Source organism: Artemia franciscana, chromosome 21, assembly GCF_032884065.1.
Source record: "Artemia franciscana chromosome 21, ASM3288406v1, whole genome shotgun sequence".
NCBI lineage: Eukaryota > Metazoa > Arthropoda > Branchiopoda > Anostraca > Artemiidae > Artemia > Artemia franciscana.
This window is the reverse complement of record NC_088883.1, coordinates 24,098-51,334: the sequence shown is the minus strand read 5'-3', so window position 1 is coordinate 51,334 and position 27,237 is coordinate 24,098. Positions and strand designations below refer to the sequence as shown.

General features: G+C 34.5%; 1 protein-coding gene across 2 annotated transcripts in view; it reads left to right on the top strand.

Annotated features, from left to right (window-relative positions):
* Nucleotides 1-26,956, top strand: part of LOC136041062 (uncharacterized) — a 51,996-nt gene extending 25,040 nt beyond the window's left edge. For both annotated transcript variants that reach the window (XM_065725612.1, XM_065725613.1), the window contains 2 exons: nucleotides 10,689-10,984; nucleotides 26,785-26,956. In XM_065725612.1, coding sequence (XP_065581684.1) covers nucleotides 10,689-10,984; nucleotides 26,785-26,808 — 320 coding nt within the window. In that variant the 3' untranslated portion in view covers nucleotides 26,809-26,956. The remainder of the gene's footprint in view (nucleotides 1-10,688; nucleotides 10,985-26,784) is intronic.
* The last annotated feature ends 281 nt before the right edge of the window (nucleotides 26,957-27,237 follow it).

The window sequence follows — 27,237 nt, the reverse complement described above, 5'->3', positions numbered from 1 at the left end:
ATTATTTCATTAAATTCATAATTAAATCTCCACAAATTGGGTAAACTATTGTTTTCTTCAGCAGAACTCGGTTTTAAGTGGTCTAAGAGGTTGTTTTCTGGTTCATTATTTTTAAAATTTGGGCTACTGACCGTTTTCCTTAAATGCATTTTGTTAGTTTTTTTATTCAAAGCAGGATATAATCTATATTTACCTGTTCTCGTGGGATCAGCTTGAGGATTATCTGGAAATATTATGGTATTAATTTCTTTAGGTCAGAAATATTTAAATTATTTTATTTCTATATGCATTGCCTGTCTTACCCAAGTACGGTAAGGGGAAAAATTGTTTTTATGCGGCGCATTGTTTTTTTTTTCACACGGCGCATTATTATTTTTTATTTATACAACGAACTAAGTATTTTTTGTGCATCGCATTAAGTCTTATTATGTGGCGCACAATACGGCACTTCACGGCGCACAGAACAGCGCTTTGAGTGTTTTTCCCATGCAGCGCACCGAACTAATTTATTTGTTACATATATAGCGATGTCTTTAATTTGTTTATGAACAACTAGTTAACATTTTTAAGTGTAAACTAGATTACGTTGAAATTTTAGGTTAGATAAATAAACAGGTAAACGTGATAGTTTCAACTTGACAAATATAAAAAGATTGCATTTTTTCCCCGAATATAAACAAATTTGTTTGGTAAGTTAATTTGTAACTTTTTTGTCTTATATAATTTTCTATTTTGAAAAAGAAAAAAGTTAAAATTATAGCGTTTTAGTTTTCATTAAGTTATTTGACATAATTATCTAGCTTGTGATGATTACATAAATAAACAGAATTTATTTGACAAAATAATCGGGCTTCAAATAATTATATATCTACCACTGAGCTGTTGAGATCCAGCACTGTGATTGGTTATTTCTTTAAATGTCTGGCCGAGATCCTGCATTGTTATTGCTTAATTCATAAAATGAGTAGCAACTTCTTATGAGTCTGAAATCCGACATGGCGGTCTTCGGGTATAATTTAACATTCTTTCAAAATCGCTTCAGGTTTTTCAGTTATGTTTTCGAATATCATTTTTACTTTTAATTACACTCCTTTTTTTTCAGGGAGCATATATCTGTCAAGTGTAATTATTTCTTCACACTCTTGTTATGCGAAAGGCATTTGTTGGGTGTTTTAATTGAAGTATATTTTTGGGTCATAAAAGTCATTCCTCCATTAAAAGAAGTTTCCTCAAGGGTTATTTATTATACAATGTATTACATTGTAAGTTTTATGTGTCACAAGTCTTTTTGATAGAATGCCTATTCATGATTTTCACTTTTGAACGTCACGGCTAGCAATTTTGCCCTTCAGAGTTCTGCTCTTTTGCCAGGTATGATTTTTTTATTGTTCATACGCACGGATTTAAGCGTTCATATTTTAATTTTTAGGATAAATTCAAATGTAAATTCAAATATAAGACTTCAAATAAATTTTGTGTTTCATTTTATGAATTAGCCTGAATCTAAAGTCGAAGGGCAGCAAATCTGTTGCTAGTTAAAGCAAATAAAAATAAAAACTCTAAAAAAAGGAGTTCTGATACTAGTATGTATAACAAAAGAATCAAATTTCTATGCTGTTTCAAATATGCAGTTTAGTCTTACCAATCAAAGGTTATCAGCCCGAGAAAATTTGCCTTAATTTCAAAGAAAGGAGAAAACCCCCCTAGAATTATTAGAATCTCAATGAAAGTCACACCATCGCATCGCAATATAGAACCCTAATTAAGAGGTTTCAGGCTCCTATCTAAAAAAATGCGGTATTTTTGGCCAGAAGAAAGATCACGGATGAGTGTTTATTTATTATTATTTTTATGGCACTTGGTATTAACCAAGTGACATATAGCAGTCGCCAATTCTATCGGTCTGTCTGTCTGTCGTTCAGTCTGTCGGTCTGTCTGTCGGTCCCGGTTTTGCTACTTTAGGCACTTCCAGGTAAGCTAGGACGATGAAATTTGGCAAGCGTATCAGGGACCGGACTAGATTAAATAAGAAATAGTCGTTTTCCCGATTTGACCATCTGGGGGGGAGTGGGGGCCCGGTTAATTCGCAAAAAATAGAAAAAATGAAGTATTTTTAACTTATGAGCGGGTGATTGGATCTTATTGAAATTTGATGTTTGGAATGATATTGTGTCTCAGAACTGTTATTTTAAATCCCGACCGGATCTGATGACATTGGGGGGAGTTGGAGGGGGAAAACCTAAAGTCCCGGTTTGGCTACTTTAGGCACTTCCAGGTAAGCTAGGACGATGAAATTTGGCAAGCATATCAGGGAACGAACCAGATTAAAGTAGAAATAGTCGTTTTCCCGATTTGACCATCTGGGGGGGGGGGGAGTAGGGGCCGCTTAATTCGGAAAAAATAGAAAAAATTAAGTATTTTTAACTTATAATCGGGTGATTGGATCTTAATGAAAATTTGATGTTTGGAATGATATTGTGTCTCAGAGCTCTTATTTTAATCCCGACTGGGTCTGATGACATTGGGGGGAGTTGGAGGGGGAAACCTAAAATCTTGGAAAACACTTAGAGTAGAGGGATCGGGATGAAATTTGATGGGAAAAATAAGCGCAAGTCCCAGATACATGATTGACATAATCGGAACTGATTTGCTCTCTTTGTGGTACTTTGGGGGGGGGGGAGTAATTCTTAAAAAATAGAAAAATGAGGTATTTTCAACTTACGAACGGGTGATCGGATCTCAATGAAATTTGATGTTTAGAAGGATATCGTGTCTTAGAGCTCTTATTTTATATCCCGACCGGATCTGGTGATGGGGGTGGGGAGTTGGGAGGGGGAAGCCTAGAACTTGGAAAACACTTAGAGTGGAGGGATCGGGATGAAACATGGTGGGAAAAATAAACACAAGTCGTAGATAGATGATTGACATAAACGGAACGGATCCGCTCTCTTTTGGGTAGTTGGGGGGGGGGGGGGTAGTTCTGAAAAAAATAAAAAAATGAGGTATTTTTAACTTACGAACGGGTGATCGGATCTCAATGAAATTTAATATTTAGAAGGATATCGTGGCTCAGAGCTCTTATTTTAAACCCTACCGGATCTGGTGACATTAGGGGGGGGGGAGATGGGAGGGAGAAACCTAAAAATTGGAAAACACTTAGAGTGGAGGGATCGGGATGAAACTTGGTGGAAAAAAAACACGAGTCCTAGATACATGATTGACATAACCAGAACGGATCCGCTCTCTTTGGGGTAGTTGGGGGAGGGGGTTAGTTCTGAAAAATTAGAAAAAAATGAGGTATTTTTAACTTACGAACGGGTGATTGGATCTCCATGAAATTTGATTTTTAGAAGGATATCGTGTCTCAAAGCTCTTATTTTAAATCCTGACCGGATCTGGTGATATTGGGGGAAGTTTGGGGTGGGGAGACCTAAAATGATGGGAAACGCTTAGATTGGAGGGATTGGGATGAAACTTGGTTGGAAAAATAAGCAGAAGTCTTGCATACGTGATTTACATAATTGGAACGGATCCGCTCAATTGCGGGGGGGGGGGGGTAATTCTGAAAAATAAGAAAAATGACGTATTTTTAACTTACAAAGGAGTTATCGGATCTTCATGAAACTTCATATTTAGAAGGACCTCGTAACTCCGATATCTTATTGCAAATCTCAACTGGATCAAGCGTAATTGGGGGGGGGGGCAGCTGGGGGGACCGGAAATCTTAGAAAATACTTAAAGCGGTGAGATCAGGATGAAACTGGATGGGAAGAATAGAAACCTGTCTAAGATACGTGACTGACATAACTGGACCGGATCTGCTCTCTTTGGTGGAATTGGGGGGGGGGGTAATTTTGAAAATTGAGGTAGTTGTAACTTACGAAAGGGTGACCAGATCTTAATGAAATTTGATATTTAGAAGGATCTTGCGCTTTAAAGTTCTAATTTCAAATTCCGACCAGATCCTGTGACATTCGGGGGAGTTGGAGGGGGGAACCGGAATTCTTGGAAAACATGAAAATTGGAGTATTTATATCTTACGAATAGATGATCGGATCGTAATGAAATTTGATTTTTAGAAGGAATTCATGTCTCAGAGCTCTTATTTCAAATCCCGACCAGATCTTTTTACATTGTGGGGATTTGGAAGGGGAAATCTTGGAAAAATACTTGGAGTGTAGGAATCGGGATGAAGCTTGGTGGATAGAATACAAAAATGTCCTTGATATGTGATTGACAGAATCGTACTGGATTCGCTCTCTTTGGGGGAGTTGGGGGAGGGGTTCAGTGATTTGGCGAGTTCGGTGCTTCTGGACGTGCTAGGGCGATGAAAATTGGTAGGCGTGTCAGGGAGCTGCATAATTTGACTTGATAAAGTCGTTTTCCCAGATTCGACCATCTGGGGGGCAAAAGGGAGAGGAAAAATTAGAAAAAATTAGGTATTTATAACTTACGAGTGGGTGATCGGATCTTAATAAATTTTGATATTTAGAAGGATTTTGTGACTCAGAGCTCTTATTTCAAATCTTGACCGGCATTAAGCCTCTCATTTTCCTTTTTAAATCAATCTATTGATTCATAGAATTTTGTTAGAGCTCATACCATATGATCTCTTGGCTCTTAGCTCTTCTCGCCTCGTCACAAGTGCCATATGAGCTCGTAGCTCTTGTTTCCTAGCGGTGTTCGTATCGACCCAACGGTCCTAAAATATCGTGAGAGCGCTCATTCAAACATAAATTAAAAGCTCTAGTGCCCTTTTTAAGTGACCAGACAAATTGGAAGGCAAAAAGACCCCTTCCCATGCCCCCTTTTTCTCAAAATCGTCCGAACTAAATTTAGAGATAGCCTCTTTCTTCAGAAAGGTTGAAAGACCAAATAAATATGTCTTTGGAGATATCATGACCCCCCACAGCCCACGGGGAAAGGTCTTGTAAGTTACAAAATTTTTCCATAGTTTTTGTTATTGGGAAGTATGCATATATTTTTTTTTGGGGGGGGGAGGGGATGAGGGATTGGGATAAATTTTTGGCTGATGTAATTTGCCACGAGAATAATTTTCCATGGAGAGGGAGATTTCTAGGGGGTAAATTTTTCAGTAAAAATTTTACACTTGGGGAATTCCCCTAAACTCCTAAGGAAATTTCTTCTTATGTCCTGGTTTCTCATTGCCGACTCAATTCTATGTGTAACTTCGTTAAGGGTAATTGTCCTGGGCAAATTTTCACCAGGATTGAATTGTCTAGAGAATAAATCCGTGGGCAGGAAGGATTTATGCGCGGAGGTGTTGCCTGATTTCCTGGCATTACTTAAAAAACGATCAGAAATTAAATTAAACAAAAAGTTTTTTCAACTGAAAGTACGAGCAAGATCAACCAGATCATGGTAACGAACTTAGTAAGGAGCGAGACTTAAACGAACAGAAATTATTACATATATATGGGTGTTCGTCTCCTCCTCAATATCTCGTTCTATACGCTAAAGTATTTTTTAGTAATTTCAACTAATAATTCTATGGCCTTTGCGTTTCAGGAGTCATTCTTAAAGAACTGGAACACAATTCAAGCTTTAGTGTAAAGAGAAAGGTATTGACGTGGGGGCTAACCCCCTCATATACGTAATAAAAATGTACAAAAATAGAAGCTCGTTACGTAAGTTAATTCGTAAGTTACGTATATTTATTACTAATAAAAAAGTTCGTAAAAAACGTTCTAGTTGCATATATAGAGCCAAAAATTGGAGGTCAACTAGGGCTCCTCCACTTTTTTTTTTTACAAAAGTTTCAGGAGTCATTCTTAAAGAACTGGGACAAAACTTGTACGTCACTTTTACAAAAATGGGACAATTAACCAGGTTTAGTAATACTTTCGGGTAAATTAGTCTTGATCTCGATATTTTAGATATAAGCTTCACTGTGTAAAAATCTGATTTTTCCTACATTCATAATTTTTAATTTGTTTTTTATTTTTATTTTTTTATTGCCTATTTTCTGAATCCGATCAATTTTGAATCCCACAAATAAAAGAAGAATATTATCCATCCGTGTCTCTGAAATTTTGTGCGTAAGTGAATGGCTCTTTGGACCTCACTCCCATTAGAACCAAGATCGTTTTTCAAATTAAATATTTTTTTGTGTGTTTTTTTTACTGCGGGTTGCTGGAGATCTTTGTCGAAATATCCGTTTTTATTTTAACCCTTCTTTGTTTCCTCAAGGCTTAAAATCATCCTTAATTTCTAGATTATTATTCCTTTTTTTTTGTCAAACGTCATGCAGCTTTTATGTAATAATTTTTTTTTGGCAAAAGCGTTTTGTTTCTAGAGGTGAGCGTATTTCCTATCAAAAGTCTTACCTATACAAACAGCTGTAATTTGACACAAGTTGCATCTGAGTTCAAATTTCGAAAGAAATTATTTTATCTTTTTTTTTCAAAATAGTAATGTCAACAAAACCCTACATTTTATGCGTCACATTTATGATTTTAATTTGAAATTTCTTATGATTCATACAACTTTAATTGAAAAAAAAAAGCAAAATAAATTGTGAAAATATAATTTAATTTAACCTCTGAGGCTGACATAGCTCCCCAGATCTAGGATGCAAGAGTTGTAAGTTGTAACCTAGGGGCATCTAAGGTTATTTTCGATGGGTTTGTCATATCAACTTTGATAGCGGCTCATGTGATTTGAAATTTCTAGTTTTATTTTTAAGAGTCGAAAGTCATCAGAAGGCAACTAGACCCCTAAAAGTCTTTCCCCCGAAATGTATCTGGCCGAAATTTTGAGATAGCCCTTCTGTTAATTGAAGTCCACGTGTTATATAGTAATGCCTCTGAGGTTTCCACAGTCCCCTAAGGTTTGGGAAAGGGTGTCCTGGGGCATATAAGGTTATTGCTAATGGGGTTGTCACCAATTTTGGATAAGGCTCATTTGATTGGAAATTCCTAGCTATATTTTCACTTTTTTAGAGTTAAAATTGATTGGAGTTTTACAGACTTCCCATGCCTCCTTCCCCCAGCTAGTCTATGTGTTTTATGACAATGACCCTTGGATTAACAGATCCCCCCCAGAGCACGAGGGAAAGAGTTTTAAGTTTTGCTCAGGGGTATGTGAGATTATTTTTCATGGGATGGTCATATCAAATTTAAAAATGGAAAATTTGATATGGAAAATTCCAATTCTCTTTTTAAGAGTAAAAAGTGATCAGAAGGTAACTAGCCCCCTCCCTCCAACACCCTTTCCCCCCAAATATATCAGACAAACTTATTTTCATCAAGAGGGTCATCGAATATTTTGATCAAATTTGAATGATTTAAATATCTGATCAAAACTTTTAGATATCTTTTTTAATAGTCCACTTGTCATATAACAATGCCTCTAGGATAGACACAGCCCCTCAGATCTTTGGGGAAAGGGTTATAAGTGGTGTCCTTAGGACTTGTAATGTTATTGTGGAAGCCTGTAAAATTCGCCTGGAAATTTGTAAAATCTGAAATTTACCGAAAAGTTGCCCAAGCTCTGAGGTACGCATGTCAGTATATACTAAACCATTAGTCTATATTGTTTATTACTTCCAAGTAATTCTGCTTAATGTGATGATTTTCATTTTTTTCTTCTATTATGACAAATAAAAAAATACGAATCGAAACGAAATTTGTTAATTACATGATTTATTTTTGATTAAAGCTTAAATTGTTATTTAACTTGATTTTTTCTCGATTTTTATCTGAAATAGCTCTTTACTTTTCTATGAGAAACTTGTTTGTTGGCAAAATTTTAAAAATAAATTTTTCAAAAACAAAGTGGATACTGGGTTTTCTTTAATAATTTTTTGAAAAGTCAATTCTCCCTCATCTCGTCTAAAGGCTAACACAAAATTTATATACCAAAAATAAAATGAATGTTGTCTTGTCAATGATAATATTTTAGCATTTATTCCCAAGTTTTTTCAATAATGATTTTTTTTTATCGGTTTAGTCTTTTCTTTTAGTTTCTACGCACCAATTGGGCTAAATATGGGACCATTAGGGCTGGGTGGGATGGGATGTCTTAACAGCAGACTGGATTAGTATATTTGAAAAAAAAAACGAGAAAAGGAATTGAGTAGTGTGTCAACTTCCCCTACATCAATTAGTAATTCTCGTATTTATTTACCAGAATTGCTCTTGATATGCCGTATTTCCTTTTGTCTGTCCATTGTTGTTGCCTTCCGTGTGTCGGTATTGTATAACTAACCAGCTCATGTGATTGGGGTGGGCACAATGTGTAAGAGGTTCGGTTGGGGTTTTTGAACCCCTTTAATGTGTAAATTTTTCTGGTTTTACCCTTCATTTATTTCAGCCATTTTCTTGTTACATCAAAAGAATCGCATTTTTATGCTGATTTTAAATATATAAGTTTCATTAAGTTTAGACTTACCCATCAAAAGTTACGAAAATTTGCCTTATTTTAGAAAATAGGGAAAACACCCCCTAAAAGTCATAGAATCTTCACACCACTCGAAAATCACACCATCAGATTCAGCGTATCAGATAACCCTATTGTAGGAGTTTCAAGCTCCTATCTACCTATTTTGCGTTTTTTTGCAGAAGGCAGATCACGGATGCGTGTTTATTTGTTTTTTTCTTTTCCCAGGGGTGATCTTATCGAACCAGTGGTCCTACACTCTTGCGAGAGGGCTCATTCTAACGGGAAATGAAAAGTTTGAGTGCCTTTTTTCAGTGACCAAAAAAATTGGAGGGCACCTAGGCCCCCTCCCACGCTAATTATTTTCCCAAAGTCACCGAATCAAAATTCTGAGATAGCTATTCTATTCAGCGTAGTCAAAAAACCTTGTAACTATGTCTTTGGGAACGACTTTCTCCCCCTCAGTCCCCATGGGAGAGGCTACAAGTTAAAACTTTGACCAGTGCTTACATATATTAATGTTTATTTGTAAGTGTACATACGTTTTCAGGTTTTTTTTTGGTTTGGGGGAGGGGGGTTGAAAAGAGGGGGATATTTTAGGGGAACTTTCCTTGGAGGAATTTATCATGGGGGAAGAAAATTTCCATGAAGCGAGCGCAGGATTCTCTAGCATTATTTAAAAAAAAATAATTAAAAAATAAATATGAAAAGTTTTTTTCTACTGAAAGTAAGGAGCAGCATTAAAATTTCAAACGAGCAGAAATTATTGCGCATATGAGGGGTATACCTCCTCGTAATACCTCGCTCTTCATGCTGAAGTATTCTTAGTAATTTCAACTATTTATTCTGCGGCCTTTGTTATTCAAGGGTCATTCTTAGGGAATTGGGACAGAATTTAAGCTTTAGTGTAAAGAGCGAGGTATCGACGAGGGGTGAACTCCCTCATATACGCAATAAAACATACGAATATAGAATTTTGTTACGTAAATAAATTTGTAAGTTACGTATATTTTTTAGTAATGAAAATGTTCGTAAAAAAATTAAAAGTTCTAGTTGCCTTTTTAAGTAATCAAAAAATTGGAGGGCAACTAGGCCTCCTCCCTCTCTCCTTTCTTCTCAAAATCTTCCGATTAAAACTATGAGAAAGCCATTTAGCCAAAAAAAAAAAAAAAAGGCAAATTTTTTTTTAATTATTTATGTTTGGAAAGCCAAGATCAAAACATGAATTCATTAAAAAACGTTCAGAAATTAAATAAAAAAAAGTTTTTTTGAATGAAAGTAAGAAGCGACATTAAAACTTAAAACGAACAGAAATTAATCCGTATATGAAAGGGACTTTTCCTCCTCAACGGCCCGCTCTTTACGCTAAAGTTTTTTACCGTTTTAAGAAGTAGAGTTAAGAGAAAGAGTCAAACTTTGGCGTAAAGATTGGGCCGTTGAGGAAGAAAAGCCCCTTTCATATACGGATTAATTTCGGTTCGTTTTAAGTTTTAATGTCGCTTATTACTTTCATTTAAAAAAAACTTGTTTTTTTATTATTTAATCATATTCAAGGAGTCATTGAAACCTAAAAAACCTATTTTGTTCTAGAAATATACTTTTAGAACTTGGAATAATATTCCAACCAGGAAATTGCAAGCCAATTCCGGAAAAAGCGAAACTGTTGACTTAGAAATATTTAGAGTAGGACAATTCTCTTCAAATCACTCATAAGCTGTGTTCATCAGTATTTAAAGCTTTATTACCAAATTATTTTGATCCCACTTGGCACACAAGCTAGTGTACTATCATCAGCAAATGCAAATAAATCAACATTTTGTTTGATGTATATTGAATTAGGATACTGCAACTCATCTGGGTAACAAATATTAGAAAAAATGGACATCGGAGCATCTTTTATAGCCGAATATAAGACATTAGCTTGTACAATATAAATGAAAGTACCAAGTATAGACCCTTATGGAATTTCTAAGTCTACTTCGGCCTTAAATTCAGACCCTAGATAAAAAAAAACCTGCCATGAAGATAAGGTTGCAACCATTCAACACTAAAATACTAAAATTTTGCTAGAAGAATATCATGGGACCAACTGTCAAAATTTTTTCTCAGGTCCTAAGAAATTATTGCCACATTACATTTTATTAGCTTATAGAATGATGGTCATTTGTTGTTAGTTCCTACTATTTGTATCAGAAAAAATTTAATTTATTAAAAATATCTCTACCGATTACGCACTAGGATAGAATAAAGAACCTTTCTCCCTAGTAACAAAGTTACTCCTTTTTTAGGTGCCGACTCTCAATATACAAGATATATAGTAACTGGAAAAATCAAGTTGGTCGATTTCATTAAACATTTGAAAAATGACTCAGAAAGCCCATATTTTCTGAATTCAAATCCTGAATTTCTCCCTTGCAACAAGCCAACGGTGAATTTTGTGAAACAATGCATTTTGGACAATCCAGGTTCTCCATATAACAGACCATATGATTGGGATTATGACCGGATTTGGATTCAAATTATAAACTTTACAAAGAATTGGATTCATTATGAGCTGGCTCAAAGTCCAGATGCAAAGAAAAGGGTAAGACATCTAGACCTTTTACTCTTATTAAATATTGGGTTTCATGGGTAACTTCCTGAAACAAATATGAAAGTTGCTTCATTTGCCATATTTAAATCTCCAGATGAGAATAAAAAAGTGGATTTGAGTGAATGGTCTGTGCGACTCTGTCATATATCAGAGTTAGAAAATTTATTTAACTGACCAGAAAAATTTTACTTAATACAATTAAGTTTTGCGGTTAAGCTTGCGGTAAACAACAATTAGCTTTTTGGGTTATCAATTTCCTGTTTAATATTAATTGGTTATGGGTGAATACATGAACTAACAAAAATTACTATGAAATAAATTATCAGCATCCTTAGAAATTCAAAAGAAGTAAATAAATCTAAACTGTCCCTTCTAAATTGCGAAGAGGGTAGGCTCAAACTACTTTTAACTACGCTCACAAGGTAAGTATTTATGCTTATTATGCTCTAAGATGTTTTTTGCTGCCGAATTGTGCTTTAAGATGAATCAATTTTGTTTTTTGTATGTACAAATAAATAAAGAACAAGTTTTTTTTAAAAAAAACGGAGCAACATTAAAGCTTAAACGAACAGAAATATTTCCGTATATAACAGGGGCTGTCCCCTCCTCACCGCTTTGTTCCTAATGCTAAAGTTTGACTCTTTGTCACAACTCTAATTTGTAAAATAATAAAAATAATTACATAAAGACCGAGGTGCTGAGGAGAGAAAAGCCTGCTTCATAACGGAAGGATGTCTGTTTGTTCGAAGTTTAAATGTCGCTCCTTACTTTCAGTATAAAAACTTTGTTTTTCTTATTTGATCTTTGATCGTCTTCAACTAATGCACATTTAACTTTGCCTTAATATACTTTTAAAATGAAAATGATTGAACATTACTTTTGGCTGATTTATTTTGGAAATGAAGGGTTACCCCTTCCTCAATACCGACCGGAAATGCACAACACCTCATGTTTTCCGAAAATGCATTTGATAGAAAATTCGATATTGCCATTTGTTGTCATAGAAACTTCAGGAAGACCTCATTCGATTGAAAGGGCTAGTACTCTTTTAATAGCCAAAAGGTATTGGATGGCAGCTAATCCCACGCCCACCATTTCCCCAAATATATCGAATAAAAACTTTGAGATAGCTATTTCGTTAGACGTTAGTAAAAGGTCCCGAAAACATGTCTTTGACGATGGCAAATCCCCTCCCTCCCCCTACATCCCTCAGGGCATTTCTTAAATTTAAATTATGAGGCATATAAGGCTTATGTAGAAAAAGTGATTGTATAAACTTGAGAGGGGTCTCATTCAATTGGTAATCAGAAGTTCTAGTGTCGTTTTTAAGATTCAGAATGATCAGAGTATGGATACCTCTCCAACACCTCGTATTTTCTCAAAATGCATCGGATAGAAATTTTAAGATGGTAATTTATTGTTGTGGAAATTTCAAAAAAGCTCATTTAATCGGAAATTCAAAGGGCTAGTGCTTATTTTATTAGTCAAACATGTCAAACGCCAACAAACCCCGCCCCCTCCCCACTCCCACCTATTCCCAAGACACATCTAATCAGAGTTTTGAGATAGCGATTTGAGCTTGAAAAGTCTCAATAATAGAATTTTAATTGATCAGCTTATGACTAAAAGGGTCAGGGTATCAGTTATTGTAGTGTATCCCCTGTTGAACCAACTAACGGATATACTAGAAACATCAGAATTTTACATTCGGATACTGAAGCAAATAGACAGGGTATGGGGTAGAAATATTGTGTTTTTACTTGGAGATTTTAAAGCTAGAAATACGGATAGATGGTATCCTAGCCTAGGTAAATTCGGTTTAGGATAAGAAGACAGTAATGTCTTCCAAATTTTGTAATTTTCTTTCTTTAACAACCTAGCTACAATCAATACGATATTTTGTTATAAAATAACCCATAGGTTTACATGGTGATGGTAAGACAGTAAACCTTATAGATCATGGTATTGTAAACCACAGACTAGCAGGATCGTTACATTATACAAGGGTATATATCAGTGCTGATATTCTTGCTAAAAGTAAAGAAAAATCACTATCACAGGCCCACAAAGGGCCGAATTCGGTCATATGAACCATCATATGGTTACACGAACACTGGCAAATCTTCAAAAACAACAAAGAAAGAGAAAAATTATCATGAATAATCAATTTGAGTCAATAATTTAGCTGTAAAAAGTCAGTGAAAAAGTAAAAAGGTAAAGGCTGGTCCAACTAAACTTAAACAGATACAAGTCTGAAAAAATTATAAGGGACATTAAAAAATGGGGGGGGGGATAAGTGAATAAATAAAAACAGAATGAGATATAAATAAACATAAAAATTAAAAGGGACACTGAGAGAGTGTCAATAATTAAACTGCATAAAGTAAATAAAAAAGTTATTAAGATAAAAACTTGTAGAAAAGGGGGGGGGGACAAAAATAAGCAAATAAACACAAAAAAGGAAACGGAATACAAAATATTTAAAAATTAAAAGGGACACTAAAAAAAGTTGGGGAGGGGGGCTAATTCTTTAGCACTTAGCTTAAGACAGGTTGCACATAGCCATCTTCCTCAGTTATCGCAATTGAAAACCTATTTTTGACGTCATTTTATTTAGTAGATTGTATTCTTCAGCACTTAACTTAAGACAGGTGGCACACAGCCATCTTTCACAGTTATTACAATTAATTGGCTCTGCAGCATCAACAAGGCCAATACTGCAGGCAGCGCAACTATCTTTATCCTTGCATGGGCTTGCTCACACTCGTTTATTGCCTTTAGATGGCATTACGGACGTAATTGCTATAGGGGGAGGGGGCTTGGATGCAATTGCAATAAATTACTTTATCGCGTCAATTCTTGGAAATTGGGAATGGGCAAAAGCGTCTCAAAATCTATAAAAAAATATATTTTTCACTGAAACACTTAAAAAAGGCGTTCTTCGAAATCTAGAAAGGGGGAATGCAACCCCCTCTGCTGATATTGAAACCGCTGATCCACAATTAATTTTTTACTGCACATAGCAAACTCTAGATCAAAAATTTTTAACGGATAAGAAGGGTAAAATTTCTCTGAATAGTGAACGCAAACAAATGTATAAAAATTATGTAAAATAAAAAATTAGCAAGATTTCGGTATTCGCTTTGACCAAAAACTGTCTTGATTGCAATCCCATGGCGAAGTAACCATAGAATATTGTGTAGTTTGACCTGATCTGATTCTTTCTTGCCTAAAGCATCCCACTTCACGAAATGATCGCAGTTCCGAGACAAAGATTGTAATCCTTAAATTCTTCGGCTGCTGCTGATGAGCCATGTCTTGCTGCACCCATGGCGATTATTGCTATAGTAAATCTATTCCTTTTAACATAACCGGGAATGTCAGCGTTATTGATTTGCCATTCCTCGCTGTTTTCTATTTTCACATCCATTTTGGCAAGAGAGGCGGGCCTATATTTGGAAAATATGAACGGACTTCCTTCTGGACACATATGTTTAGGGGGCTTAAACGACTTTCCATGTAATTGAGAGACGTTGTGTTTCATCACAATTTTTACCATTTTCAGTTTCATGTTTGATTGGCCCAATATAAATTGCCCAGTGAGAGTAACCATACAGGTTTTTGCCGTTTAAATTCCATCATCATCTTCAAAAACAACATCGTCTTCAATAATTCTATAATTTGCGACAATCTCCCTTTGATTAGGATGATTTTCAAGGGCTTCTTCTAGTCTCTTATTGTTTTGTATTTCAGACACTTTTTTTTACTTTCTGCTTTTTACTTAACAAATTCTGTTTATTTACGGCACATTCTTGAATCTTATGATTGCGCTTGGCAATTTTTTAAGCCTTCAAAATAAAGCACAAAATTTAATTAAATATAATAATTTTCATAAATAATATAAATCTTCCAAATAAGCTTTTAAGATAAAGCATAAAATTTAATTATAAATAATAACTTTTATAAATAATAAATAGGTCGAAACCTCACTGGCACATTACCTTCACTACCAGATAAAGTATTCAGACTAAATTATTCATATACATATCGTAATTTTTACAATTCCATTCAAATCATAAAAATGCCATCTCCTTGGAAATATTTAACACTTATTTTCTCTCTCCCACACACCGTAAGATTTACTGTTTAGGTATTGAAACAGTGACACCTTATGCTCTATGTTTACTATGAAAGACGCAATTTTATGACAACACTATAGCTATAAGTGTTGTCGTAGGAACGAAGCTTCGTATGCTAGAAGTTAACAATTTATTTTTGAATGTTTTCATAGCATTAGGTAGTTCTTTATCGAATAAAAACTGATCAATTAGGGCATCACAGATTTTGTCTTTCCTTTGACATTCTTTTATAGTATTTAATGAGAGTGGACTGTCTTTGTATTCTTCCTTGATTTGGTTATTTGTTCTTAGCCTTAACTTCTTGTTTTTTGGGGCATATTTTGTCTTTAATGCATTAATTTCTTCGGTTTCACCTTCTAAGGGAGTAACGTCTGGGAATCTACTCAGGTAGTCACAGGGGGTATTTTGTTTCCCCTTTATGTATTCAAATTCGTAATCTAAATCTTGGATATTTAGGATCCAGCGTGCAAGTATGCCCCTCGGCTTTTTATAACTCTGTACATATTTCACGCTTTTATGGTCTGAATTTAGCTTAAATTTTCTTCCCATTAGATAGTGTTGAAACTTATCCAGGTGGCGAATTATTGACAATAATTCAAGTTGGGTAGCTGAGTAATTGCTTTCTTCGGGGATTAGGGTACGAGATGCGTACGCTATAACGTTTTGTTCCCCGTATATTATTTGGGAGAGGATTGCCCCTATTTTCTTGGTTGAGGCGACCGTTGTGACAATAAATTGTCCTGTTTTAAGTCTGGTAATGATAAGATGGGTTCTGAAATAAATATTTTTGTTCTGACAATATACTCTTTGCCAATTCTGCAATCTGAAATGATTCTTCTACCCTCGATCTTATCCTTTGAATTTCTTCTACCTTTTTTGCCTCTTCCGGACCCTTCATTTCTGATTTTAAATTTTTAGCTTAGAAGTTTGGTTATTTGGTTATTTTTTTTATGCTTATTATTATTTATTTACTCCTATTTGTTCTCTTAGCATCTATTATGGATGTTTTTTTTTGCCAATCTTTTGGCTGAAGTAGGACTTCGTTTATTTTTAAGGTAATTCGATCGTATCAAATCGGGACCAATTTATTTTTTGAATTTTCGTGTATTTTGTTTTTAAAAATTCGCTGATTTTGACTTTTCTTATTTTTTACGCCTTTGTATTCAATAGATATTAAACTTTTTTTCTGGATCACATACACATGCCTGGGGGATGATATAATTGAGACAATTTAGGATTCAAGGGTCTTAAGTTGATGCAATTATGCATTTCTCACAGGTTTTAGGCGTGTAAGATTTAAGCAAAAACTGAACCGGGATTTGCTCATGGCTATGTTATGTGCTTGAACTCTTAAAGACAAAATTGAGATAATGATTTTTGGAAGATCCAATTGATTTCATATTGGGGATAAATTGACCCACGCAACTCTTAGGACAAGAAGCCTGACTTATATATTAATATATAGGGGCCTATATTTTAAACATTCTTTACTGATAAAATTAGGTAGAGACAAACATGTTGTGCCTTTATTGGAGAGGAATAATTTTTTTCTGTTAAACAGTTATGCTTGGTTGTAAAAATTGGTTCTTCCTGTTATTTCCGCCGAAAATGTGTAAATGCTTGCTGTTCTTCCCATAGCGGAATTAGGGTAAATCTGATGATTTCTTATTAGGTTGCATGTATCACAAACTGATGTAATTCTATACTCTTGTTATGGCAGACGTAACGAAAAAGTATTGTTTTAGTTTATGAAAGGTTTTATTGCTTTCTAAGTGTCCGCCCATTTCTGAATGGATAATTTCGAATACAGGGGTTTCTAGACTTTGGGTTTAAACTGGTATTGTGAAAGTTTGATTTCTATTATTATCATTTGTGACAATTCTAAACAATGTTTTCTCATGTAAATCATAAAAGAAGATATCAATTTCTTTCTGAATATTTTCATTGTATTAGGGAGTTCTTCATCGTATAAAAAATAATCTACTAGGGCAGTACAGATTTTCTCTTTCTTTTGACATTTTTATATATTATTTAATGACAGTAATAATTTATTGACCCCCTCTGTACAAAAAGTTCATAATAGAGGAGTTAATAAAGAAAGAAAAAAGAAAAGCAAAAAACACTCACGGAACAACACAAAAAGAGAAAAACATGTACTATAGGTCGAATACTAGTGATATATATTTAGTTATTTAGTATTGTAATATAAAATATTTTGTTATTGGCTTTACTTAAAAATGGTATGATGACTGGTGGTGACCTATAAAAATATCTGCCGCCAAACTTTGGTCCTACAGGTCCTATAGGTCGAATACTAGTGATATATATTTAGTTCAGAATGCACGCAAGAGGAAAATCAACAATTCTGTTGATATTTAGTTGATATTTAGTTCTATATATTTAGTTCAGAATGCACGCAAGAGTAAAATCAACAATTCTGTTGATATTTAGTTGATATTTAGTTCTATATATTTAGTTCAGAATGCACGCAAGAGGAAAATCAACAATTCTGTCGCAACGCTCTCGGAATTTGGTGGCACATCCATTTTTTCACATATTTCAAACACCATATCGCCTAGAATTATAACTGTTTCGTATCCAGATGGGTATACATAGAAAATATTTACAAAACTGAAAAAATGCTGAACGGATCAATATATGCTCACTTTGAGAAAATAATCGCCACACTTGTATCAGGAAAAATACATGCGGTGCAAAAATTGAATTGTATAGCCGACCCAGTGTTTGTTTATGAAATTGGCCTTTTCCCCTAGCAAGCAACCCGTAGAATTTTTTTTTTCAATTTCTCCTTCAGCGAATTTATAAAGTGTTCTAGTAGCTTTAATCGAGCTCCCAAATGGGAGACCTAGATACTTGAGTGAAGAAGATGCAAATACAATAGTAGGGCCAACTTGAATGGCCGCATTTTAGGATTGTTGGGAACCGGAACCGAAAACATGAAGTTCTGTTTCAGAAGTGGCAACTGAGAGTCCTATTCCTTTTAAAGCTGCGCACACACTGTCTACATCTTTCTGTAACCCTTGAAATTCATCAGACAGAAGAAGAATATCATCCGCATATGACATATGACTTTTATCTACATATGGTGGCAAATAGCGAGTTGCCGAACGAATAGCGTTGTTAAAAACCACAGGAATTAGCACTGAACCTTGTTTTACTCCACGATGAACATTAATATTCTTACTCACATGGCCTCCTACTCGCACGCGAATTGATGCTTTCCTATACCATGTTCACAGACATGCACAAATGAAAGGGTCCACACCATTTCTTCTTAGAGATAAAATCCCTTGGGAATGCAGAATCTTATCAAAGTCTTTAGATATGTCAATAGCATAAACATAAAGATTCTTTTTCGAATGCTTATGACGTTCAAAAATCGCAAAATAAGCTGCGTGTGCATTTTGGACACCAAGACTTTCACGAAACCCAAACTGTTGGTTCCCGTGGTCACACTTATGACTAATTTCTCTATATAATATCTTTTCAAGTAGTTTTCCTAAAACTGAGCATACAGTAATTGGTCTATATGAATCACATGATTTTGGATCTTTATTTTTCTCTGGGACACACGTTACAATAAATTCACACAACGCACCCGTTACATATTGTTGAGCAACCGATGCCAGACACAAAATTGCAAGGTGTTCAAATAGTTTAGGGGTTCCATGAATCAAATGTCCGGGCTGAAGACCATCAGAACCTGGTGCTTTTCTACTCTTCAGAAGCCGATTCATAGTCTCAATTCGTGATGGAGTGATTGTATCAAGGTTTTCAAAACCTAATATTCAATGGTGGGGAATCATCAGAAAAAAAGTAGAAATTTGTTTCCCATGACATTATATTAATTGGATTAGGCTGTGAAGAAGGTGAAGAAGTAAATTTAGATGGATATTTCCAAAGCTGTTGGGGATTATTACGGATATTATTTGATAGGCTAGAAACTTGTCTCAGCTTTTATCGACGAATAGCCTTCCTATGTTCAACCTTAGTAGACTTAACGATACGAAAAATATATCTTGTCCAGGGGCGATTACAGTCAACCAAAATTCCGAACCAAAGCTTATGATGGTGTCTAGTTTTTTGCAACTCCTCATCTTGACTCCATCCTTTCTTTCGGGTCCCATCACGAATGATTGTACAAGGTACCGCGGAAGCAGAAGCAACTTTCAGCGAGTAGTGGATTTTTGCTAAATAAAAATTTAGATCAAAACTGTTACATTCTCTGTTGATAATAGGTGAAACGGCATTTAATTTTAGAAAAAATAAAATCAAGACTTGTATCTTTTGAGTTTAGAATATTATCCTTTGGTACCTTTATGACGGGTCCTACATTTGCAAATTTTTTCCATATATTGGAAATTTTCGGTGTTTGTTTTCTCTATATTCTTTCATGTTGCCTTTGTTTGTTTTTATCGCGTTAGTTTGTATATTATTTATAATTCTTTAGTTCTTCTTAGGGTGGATAAATTTAGTCTTTGCTACATCTAATAATATTTTATTTCCTTAAAAAGTTGCACCTATTGTTGCCTGATATGGGAATTTTTTGCAAATTATGAAGTTTGTATTAAAATTTGTATTATTTTATGCGTAGCCTCAGATATATGGATCCTTTAACGTCTAGATTATTTCCTGCTACACTTAACAGGCTAGGACATATATTGTATATTTGTTGCTTAATTTATTTGGGTAATTTGTTGTACGCGGATTCATTTATTCCATTTACCGTTTTCCCTGAGTTTATAAGGGCAGCAAAATAAATATAAGCTACACTAAAATCATTAAATATTGAAAATATTTTGTTATTGGCTTCACTTAAAAATGGTATGATGACTGGTAGGGACCTATAAAAATATCTGCCGCCAAACTTTGGTCCTACAGGTTTTGGAGGCTCGTATCGTTTCCCTGGGATTCCCAGCTATTAAGTGTAGAGCGTTCATTCGTTCTACTTTGGTTTACTTGGTTGTTATTCCAAGTGGAATTGTTATATTATTCCCGTTGGCTGGTATAATTACCTCTTGTGTTCCAATCGTTTCCAGGTTGATTTGTTCTCCCGTGACACCAAGACGTGTTATGTTGGAAATTTTGATTTGAGTTTTTTTTAAATGCCTCTTGTTAAGTTGGTGGTCCCTGGATTACTTCTTTCGGCGTACCCACTAAAGTTTGTCCCCTTGGACAAACGGTTGATCGTCCCTCTGAAATTGGAGCGGCAACTGTTGTTTGCAAAACATTTTTTTCGTTTTATGGCCTACTCGGATACAAGTGTAACACCTTGTGAGTTGATTGCTCGTGGGCAATCTTAATTGATTATTGGGGGCAAAACCTACTAGTCTTGGAATTGTCGGGGATCGGTTTCTATTTTGAATGGGTTTTGGTGATGATTTTCTGGAGAACAATCGCGGAGAAGGATCTCTTGTTCTGTAGGGCTTTTATTTTCTACAGTATTTATTGACAGTTTTTGGTGTGTTGAGACAATAGTCTATTTCACACGCTCCTTCTACCTCTTGGACTGACAATTTTAAATTTTCATTATTTTTTGCAATCAATAAACGGTGCAATTTTGGGTCGAGCTCCTGCTTGAATGCATTTAGCATTTTTTTCTAATAATTTTCATTCACCTGAACCGTATCTTGCTTCCGTTGAGATTGTAATTTTATGTAAATATGCTCTCACGTTTTGTGTTTGTTCGAATGTAACTCTTCCATTTTTCAATTTATTCAGTAAACTGATGTCAATGAATTTTTTTGAAAGGCTTTTTGTAGTAGTTCTATTGAGTTTATTTTTGAGGCGACTTCTGCGCCTTTGGTATTTTGATTTGTTTGAAAAATGTTAATGCTTGATCTTTTCATCTTAGAAGTAGCATGTTTTTTAAAACTTTTAAAATCCATTTTTGACATTTTGACAAATTGAGCTAGGTGGATATTGAATTGATCAATGTCTGTATCCCCTTCATAGTCTGGCAACGATTTTGCGATTTTTACTGAATTTGCTATTAATTTTTGATTGTGTAATATTTATTTTTGCTCTTGGGTCAAGGTCTTTGCTCTTAGGTACGAGTAAAATTACAAATAAAATTTTGTAATATTTTACTGGGTATATGAATTTTACTGAAGTTACATTTTTATTTTTAAAGACTCAGTTATTCTGGGACAAGGTAGATAATGCATAAAAAAAGTTCATGGCACTAAACGCTTAAAATCAAATAATAAATAATCGTAATTGTTTACGTTACCAGGCACCAAGTTTTAAAGTTCCCGTGATTGTCTTTTTTTTGAAGGCCGCACTTAAAGTTACAAGATGGGGGGGGGGGGTTATTGAAATGGTTTAGGTTATGAGGGGTTTATTGTGGATATAACATATGGGAGGTTTAACTTAGGATGACGTCAAGGGAGTAAAATAAGTGAGGGATAAGGACTGAGGGACAATGTTAACAATGCTCAATATTCTTGGTAACAGAATCATCTTAAGGGTGGACGAGTCTTATTTTATTGTATAGATTCCCTACAGAACACTCCTAGAGACCAAGGAAATTATACCTGGTGTCTGGATTCAGAAACAAAAACGATATCCTATTAAACAATGAATTTTATTTTAGTACTTACATACTAATTGTCTGGTTGATTCACTTCTACAAATTGTGTATCGGGAAACACATCAACTCAGTCTTATTAGCAAAATATTTTCTCTATAAAGGAGCACTTCATTAACTTTGCCTTGGTATTGACTGACTTTAAAGCATTCCGATTTTATCATATATCTTAACTTGTTTTGGGATGTTTGACGTCCCTCTAACCAGATCTCTGAACCAGATTCTCAACGTTTCTCATTTTGGTTTCCCATGAACCAGGATTTCACGATTTTGTAATTATGCTCCTAATGAGGTATCGTGTTATTGTGATATTAGCCGGACGCAGGTTCAAATTTAAGGGAGATACTTCAATATTTATTTGACGTATGCTCAAATTTACGTCATTTCGTATTGTTTTTTCTTTTTTCTATATATTTGTTTTGCGAGTTCGATCTGATTCTTTGCCAACTCTGTAATGTGTTCTTGATACTTCTTTTCTGCGTTTTTGACCTGGATCTTTGCCAATTCTGTAATCTGGAATAATTGTTCTACCTTCGTCCTTATCCCTTGAATATCTTTTGCCTTTTTGCCTCTTGTGGGCTCTTCATTTTGTTTGATATTTCTGATTTTAAATTTTTAGCCTTTTCTTTATAGGCAGTTTGTTCTGATCTAAGTTACTTACCTTTGCATGAGTGCCCAATGGCCATTTGTCTATTGCCTTAGTTATCCTTTTTTCCTTCTGTTAATATTTTTTTCTTTTGCAAATTCTGATGACTTCAAGGATGTATGATTCTTGTGGCCATCCACGCTCAAAACGACCTTTTCACAACCCTTTTTAGGCCCTTTATTGGCTTTCATCAATAAAACAATAAAAGTTAAATACAAGATCGTGGAGTTTCTGGAGGGCTCCTTGGTGAGGCGACGGCTAACGAAATCTGCAGGCCCATAACTGAAAGGACGCCAAAAACAAACCCAAAAGCACATGGGCAAGTATTGTCTTGCACAAGGCTAGTTGACGCCTCACCAGTCTGGGAATAGTGAAATTGCCATTTATCTTCGTCAGGGCTCACTATATAAAGAATAAAACATACAGCAACGCTTATGTAAATCATTACCCACATGGCAGATCGTTCACTGTGGTAGTACACAACAAAACAGTACACAATGCCAACGATGATCAATAATAACCATATGACTAGAGTTAGAAAATTCATTATTATGATGATTGATTAATCGTCCTCTCTTTCCACTATATTGATATATGATATAAATTATGTATATATTATTCATTATGCCCCAAACCTAGAGCAAAAAATAATCAGAATGAAACGGAAATTACTGAAAATTATATTATTTTCTAAAATGTAGACTTTTTTTGTGCAATTTCTTAAGTATTTCAATAGGCTACGGAAGGAGTAGATATAAAAACTTAAAAATGGCTTCCAAGGGGATATTTTTCAACCCCTCCTCTGTATTAATCAAACTCTTCGAACTAGACTTATTAGGAGTTTCAGGAAATCATACTCCTGGGATAGTAAACATAATCGAATTTGACAAAGAGTCGGCCAGGGCAGTCAAATAGTTTTGAGTTCAGACCATGCAGTATCTCCATTGCATTTGCTGCTGTGCTGGTCGTGTTGTACACTGTGACGAATATTACATGGTGAGGCTGAATAAGGAAAAAAAACAATCACCTCAGGCTTGTATGAAGAAGGATTATTTCCTTCAGTATATCAGCAGCGAATCTTTCATGTAGTTATAAGAATAGTTTTTTGGAGTGAGGGAGACAGGACGAAGCTTCCCCGGGAATGGGAACAAAATAGAAATTTTATCCGCTGGTATTTGGTTAGATAATACTGACAGTGTGTCCTGCAGGTCCCAGAAAATCCCTAAGACAGCTCTCAAGTCCTCTTTTGCAAGATTAAGCCATGACATCATTTCAACCATGAAGTCTTCTTAATGTGTTAGTGAAATTTACACTCGTGAAGACTGCATAATACTTGCAGCGTCTTAGTCTAATAGTCTAATTAATATTAATGGACGAAAAAGTTTGACGCTCTTTATCTCTTGAGTCATTTAAATTGCAAGACTTATTTGTTTTCGTTGTTTAGATATGTATTACTGGAGGTTCAGCATTTGAAATATTTTCTTAACATTAAGTGAAGAATAAATTGATGCCATCTTAAGGTCAATGGTCACTAATTAGAAACACTTTTTGGATAAAACCTAACCATTTTGGTTTCATGAATGTTAGAAAAAAACATTTCACTACTATCAAAGAGACGAAAGAGACCTTTCGGTCTGACGCTAAGGAAATCGATTTCATCATGCTTAGGGAACTACGATAATTTTGTGGTAAAAGTTACTCTTAGTTAAGCACCATCATCTTTTTTTCCCCAAAAGTGTTATATGAGTAACTGAATTTAATATACTGAGAATAATTTATCAAAGGTAAATTATCGAAGTTCCTCAGAACAGTCCCTGGTCTGGGTACTGTTCTTCTGTAACAGCTTGAACTTCTATTTGGTTGAATTCTGATAACGCCTCAAGTTCCATTTGCCTGTGACAATATAGACTTTCAGCGATGGTAATATGGATTTTAGGGAGTTTGAAACAATTCGAGAAACTTGACCCTAAATGGATTTGGGGCCATGAGAAAAATAGTGCAGCAGAGGAATTAACTCCAGTCATAGCATACTTCTTTATCATTGTAACTAGCATAAGGGAAGTTTGGAAAAACAGATGTAGGAGGAACACAATCAGGTATTATCGAGTTGAAAGAAACAAAAGGAATAAGGGCCAGCGCCATTTGTTCTGTATATGAATAAAGAGGGCCGAGTTGAAAGAAACAAAAAGAATAAGGGCCAGTGCCATCTGTTGTGTATATTAATAGAGAGGGAAGGGGTTGTTGAGATCTGTTAAATAATGATTATCTAATTTGTCTCTCAAATACTTCCTTTATTTTCTTTTGAATGATGAGTCAAAGGTAAGAGTTAAGCTTTAACAAATGTTGATGCCTAATTTGAAAACTTAGATTAAATTTTGATCATGTTAGTGAATTTAAGAGTGTCGTGGCCTTATACTTTAACAGCAAAGTATGGAAAGTAAAATGGAAGCTGAAAATAAACGATTAGAAATGCGTGCGCGAGAGGTATTGGGGGAGGGGGACTCCAGTCGTATTTGATTGCAAAATTATGAAGATTTTACATTGTCAACGATTGTATATCAATGCAAATGACCAAAAGTTTTTTTTCCCTTTCTTTAGCTCACTCCTAGTAATGAATGGCATTTTAACGCAGAAAGAATATTTAAAATCAAGGATCATGCAAAAATCAAGCATATAGAGGAGTAAGTTTAAATCATTAAATATTGAAAATAAGTTCATTCCCCCTCCCCTCAAATTCCTCTTTCATTAAATCCATTAATCGCTTTTCAAGTTCATATTTTTCCTCTAAATTTAGTTGCATCCATTGCTAGATTCGGTTTTATCGCTCCAATGATTTTTCGTTTTTGACTGATGAAAATGTGGTAGTCATTTTAATATTATTTTTTTTTTTGTTGAAAAAGCAAACGGATATATGTCCAGTATTTGGGCTTTCTAGCAAAATATATATGAAAAGCGAATATTTTTCTATACAATAAATGTGTATATTCTAGAAATAACATAACTATTATGTAAATAATGACTTCTAATGTGTAATTTCTCTCGTTTAAAGACATTTATTCGTATTTATTTCTGTATGTGACAAGTTACATTTATTCAGTCATGGTGATATCAAACTTTGACTGTCTCTTGTTTTTTCAATTCAAGTTTTTTTTATTCATTCAATATAGGCCAGTTACTTTGTGTTTTAAGTTTGATTCGCATAACCACTAAATTTATGTAATTTTAGGCTTTAATTGTGCTCTTAATGTTTCTCGAAACACTTTTTACATTTCAAAACTATTTTAATTAACTAACACTTAATCAAAGGTGTTTCTGTCATAAGGTCAAATCTTTTGTTTATCTGCTGTTCTTGCCGGAGAGGCATAATAAAATGCAGCATATGAAATTAATCACAACTACCAACACACATGGTAATGAAAGGATGATGTACTTTGTTTAGGGTAGAATTTATTTGCTTCTTGTCGGTGAGGCAGTTTGAAAATAGTTGACACAAACTCAAATTTTTGAAGAAATACCTGCAAAGTCTACCGAAAGTATGGAGCAAATAAAAAAAAGTATTGGAAACATCCTAATACACTGAGACCAATGATAGAAGCTATTTTGTGACATATACCTCGGATTTCTAATGGAAAGGCAGGTTTCTTTGGAAATGAGAAGCCGTAGCAGGGCTCACTGAGCCTTTTGTCTTCACGTACGGTTGTATTTTAATTTGGTAGAGCACATAACTTACCAAACATTTAGAAAACTTGATATTTTCTTATGCATCGAACTCTTAAAGATTATGCTTCAACTAAAGATTTTACCGCAGAAACCGGTTTTGTTTTTTATAGTGTATATGCGTATTGTTGCGCCATTAATTATTGTAAGAACAACCAACCAATTTTGTTGTAATGTTTGGTTTTGAAACAAGCTAGATGTTTAGTTAAAAAAAGGATGTAGGCTACACTTAGAGTGGTATAAAGTCGAAGAGCTGATGTTGTGTAACAAAAAGATTGATCAAGCTAATAGCTGAATAATTTCATTTATCTCAGTAGCATTATTACTTTAGAAGGCGGATGCTGTGTAAGCAAAACTAACGAAATTTGTGTATTAAACACGTCAATCTTGAGATTATTAACGGAATTTTAAGGGGTGGGAATATAATAATTTGCAAAACTAAACTTATTTTGCAAAACGAGGGGAAACTTATCTACAAATTTCAAATGAACATTCTACTGCTCAGTTTTAGACTGGGAATTTCAACCTTCTGAAATATAGATTACATGTTGAATAGCCAGGGTGCAACTCAGTTTAGCGGGTTTACGTTTCCTACAACCATACTTTAGTGTAGCCCTTGTTGCTCTGCAAACTAGTAAGCTGATAGAGTTTAATTTACATAAATTATTCACTTTTTCAGCTGCGAAAACTCATCGCACTGTGAACGAAGTGGAGCTTCAAAAAAGAAGAACAGCGTCTATAGTAAGCCGGAAACGGCAGCTGGATGTTATTTAGGTGAGAAGAATTGACAGTGACATCCAATGCGATACCATTCCCATATGGCAAAGAATGATGAAAGGTAGTACACATAGATCAAGAAAATTTGTAATTATTTCTTTAAATTTAATTTTTAATTAAATTTAATTTTTAATAGTATATAAAGTCTATAGTAAGTCGGAAACGGCAGCTGGATGTTATTTAGGTGAGAAGAATTGACAGTGACATCCAATGCGATACCATTCCCATATGGCAAAGAATGATGAAAGGTAGTACACATAGATCAGGAAAATTTGTAATTATTTCTTTAAATTTAATTTTTAATTAAATTTAATTTTAATTAAATTTAATTAAATTTCTAAAAATTTGTATTATT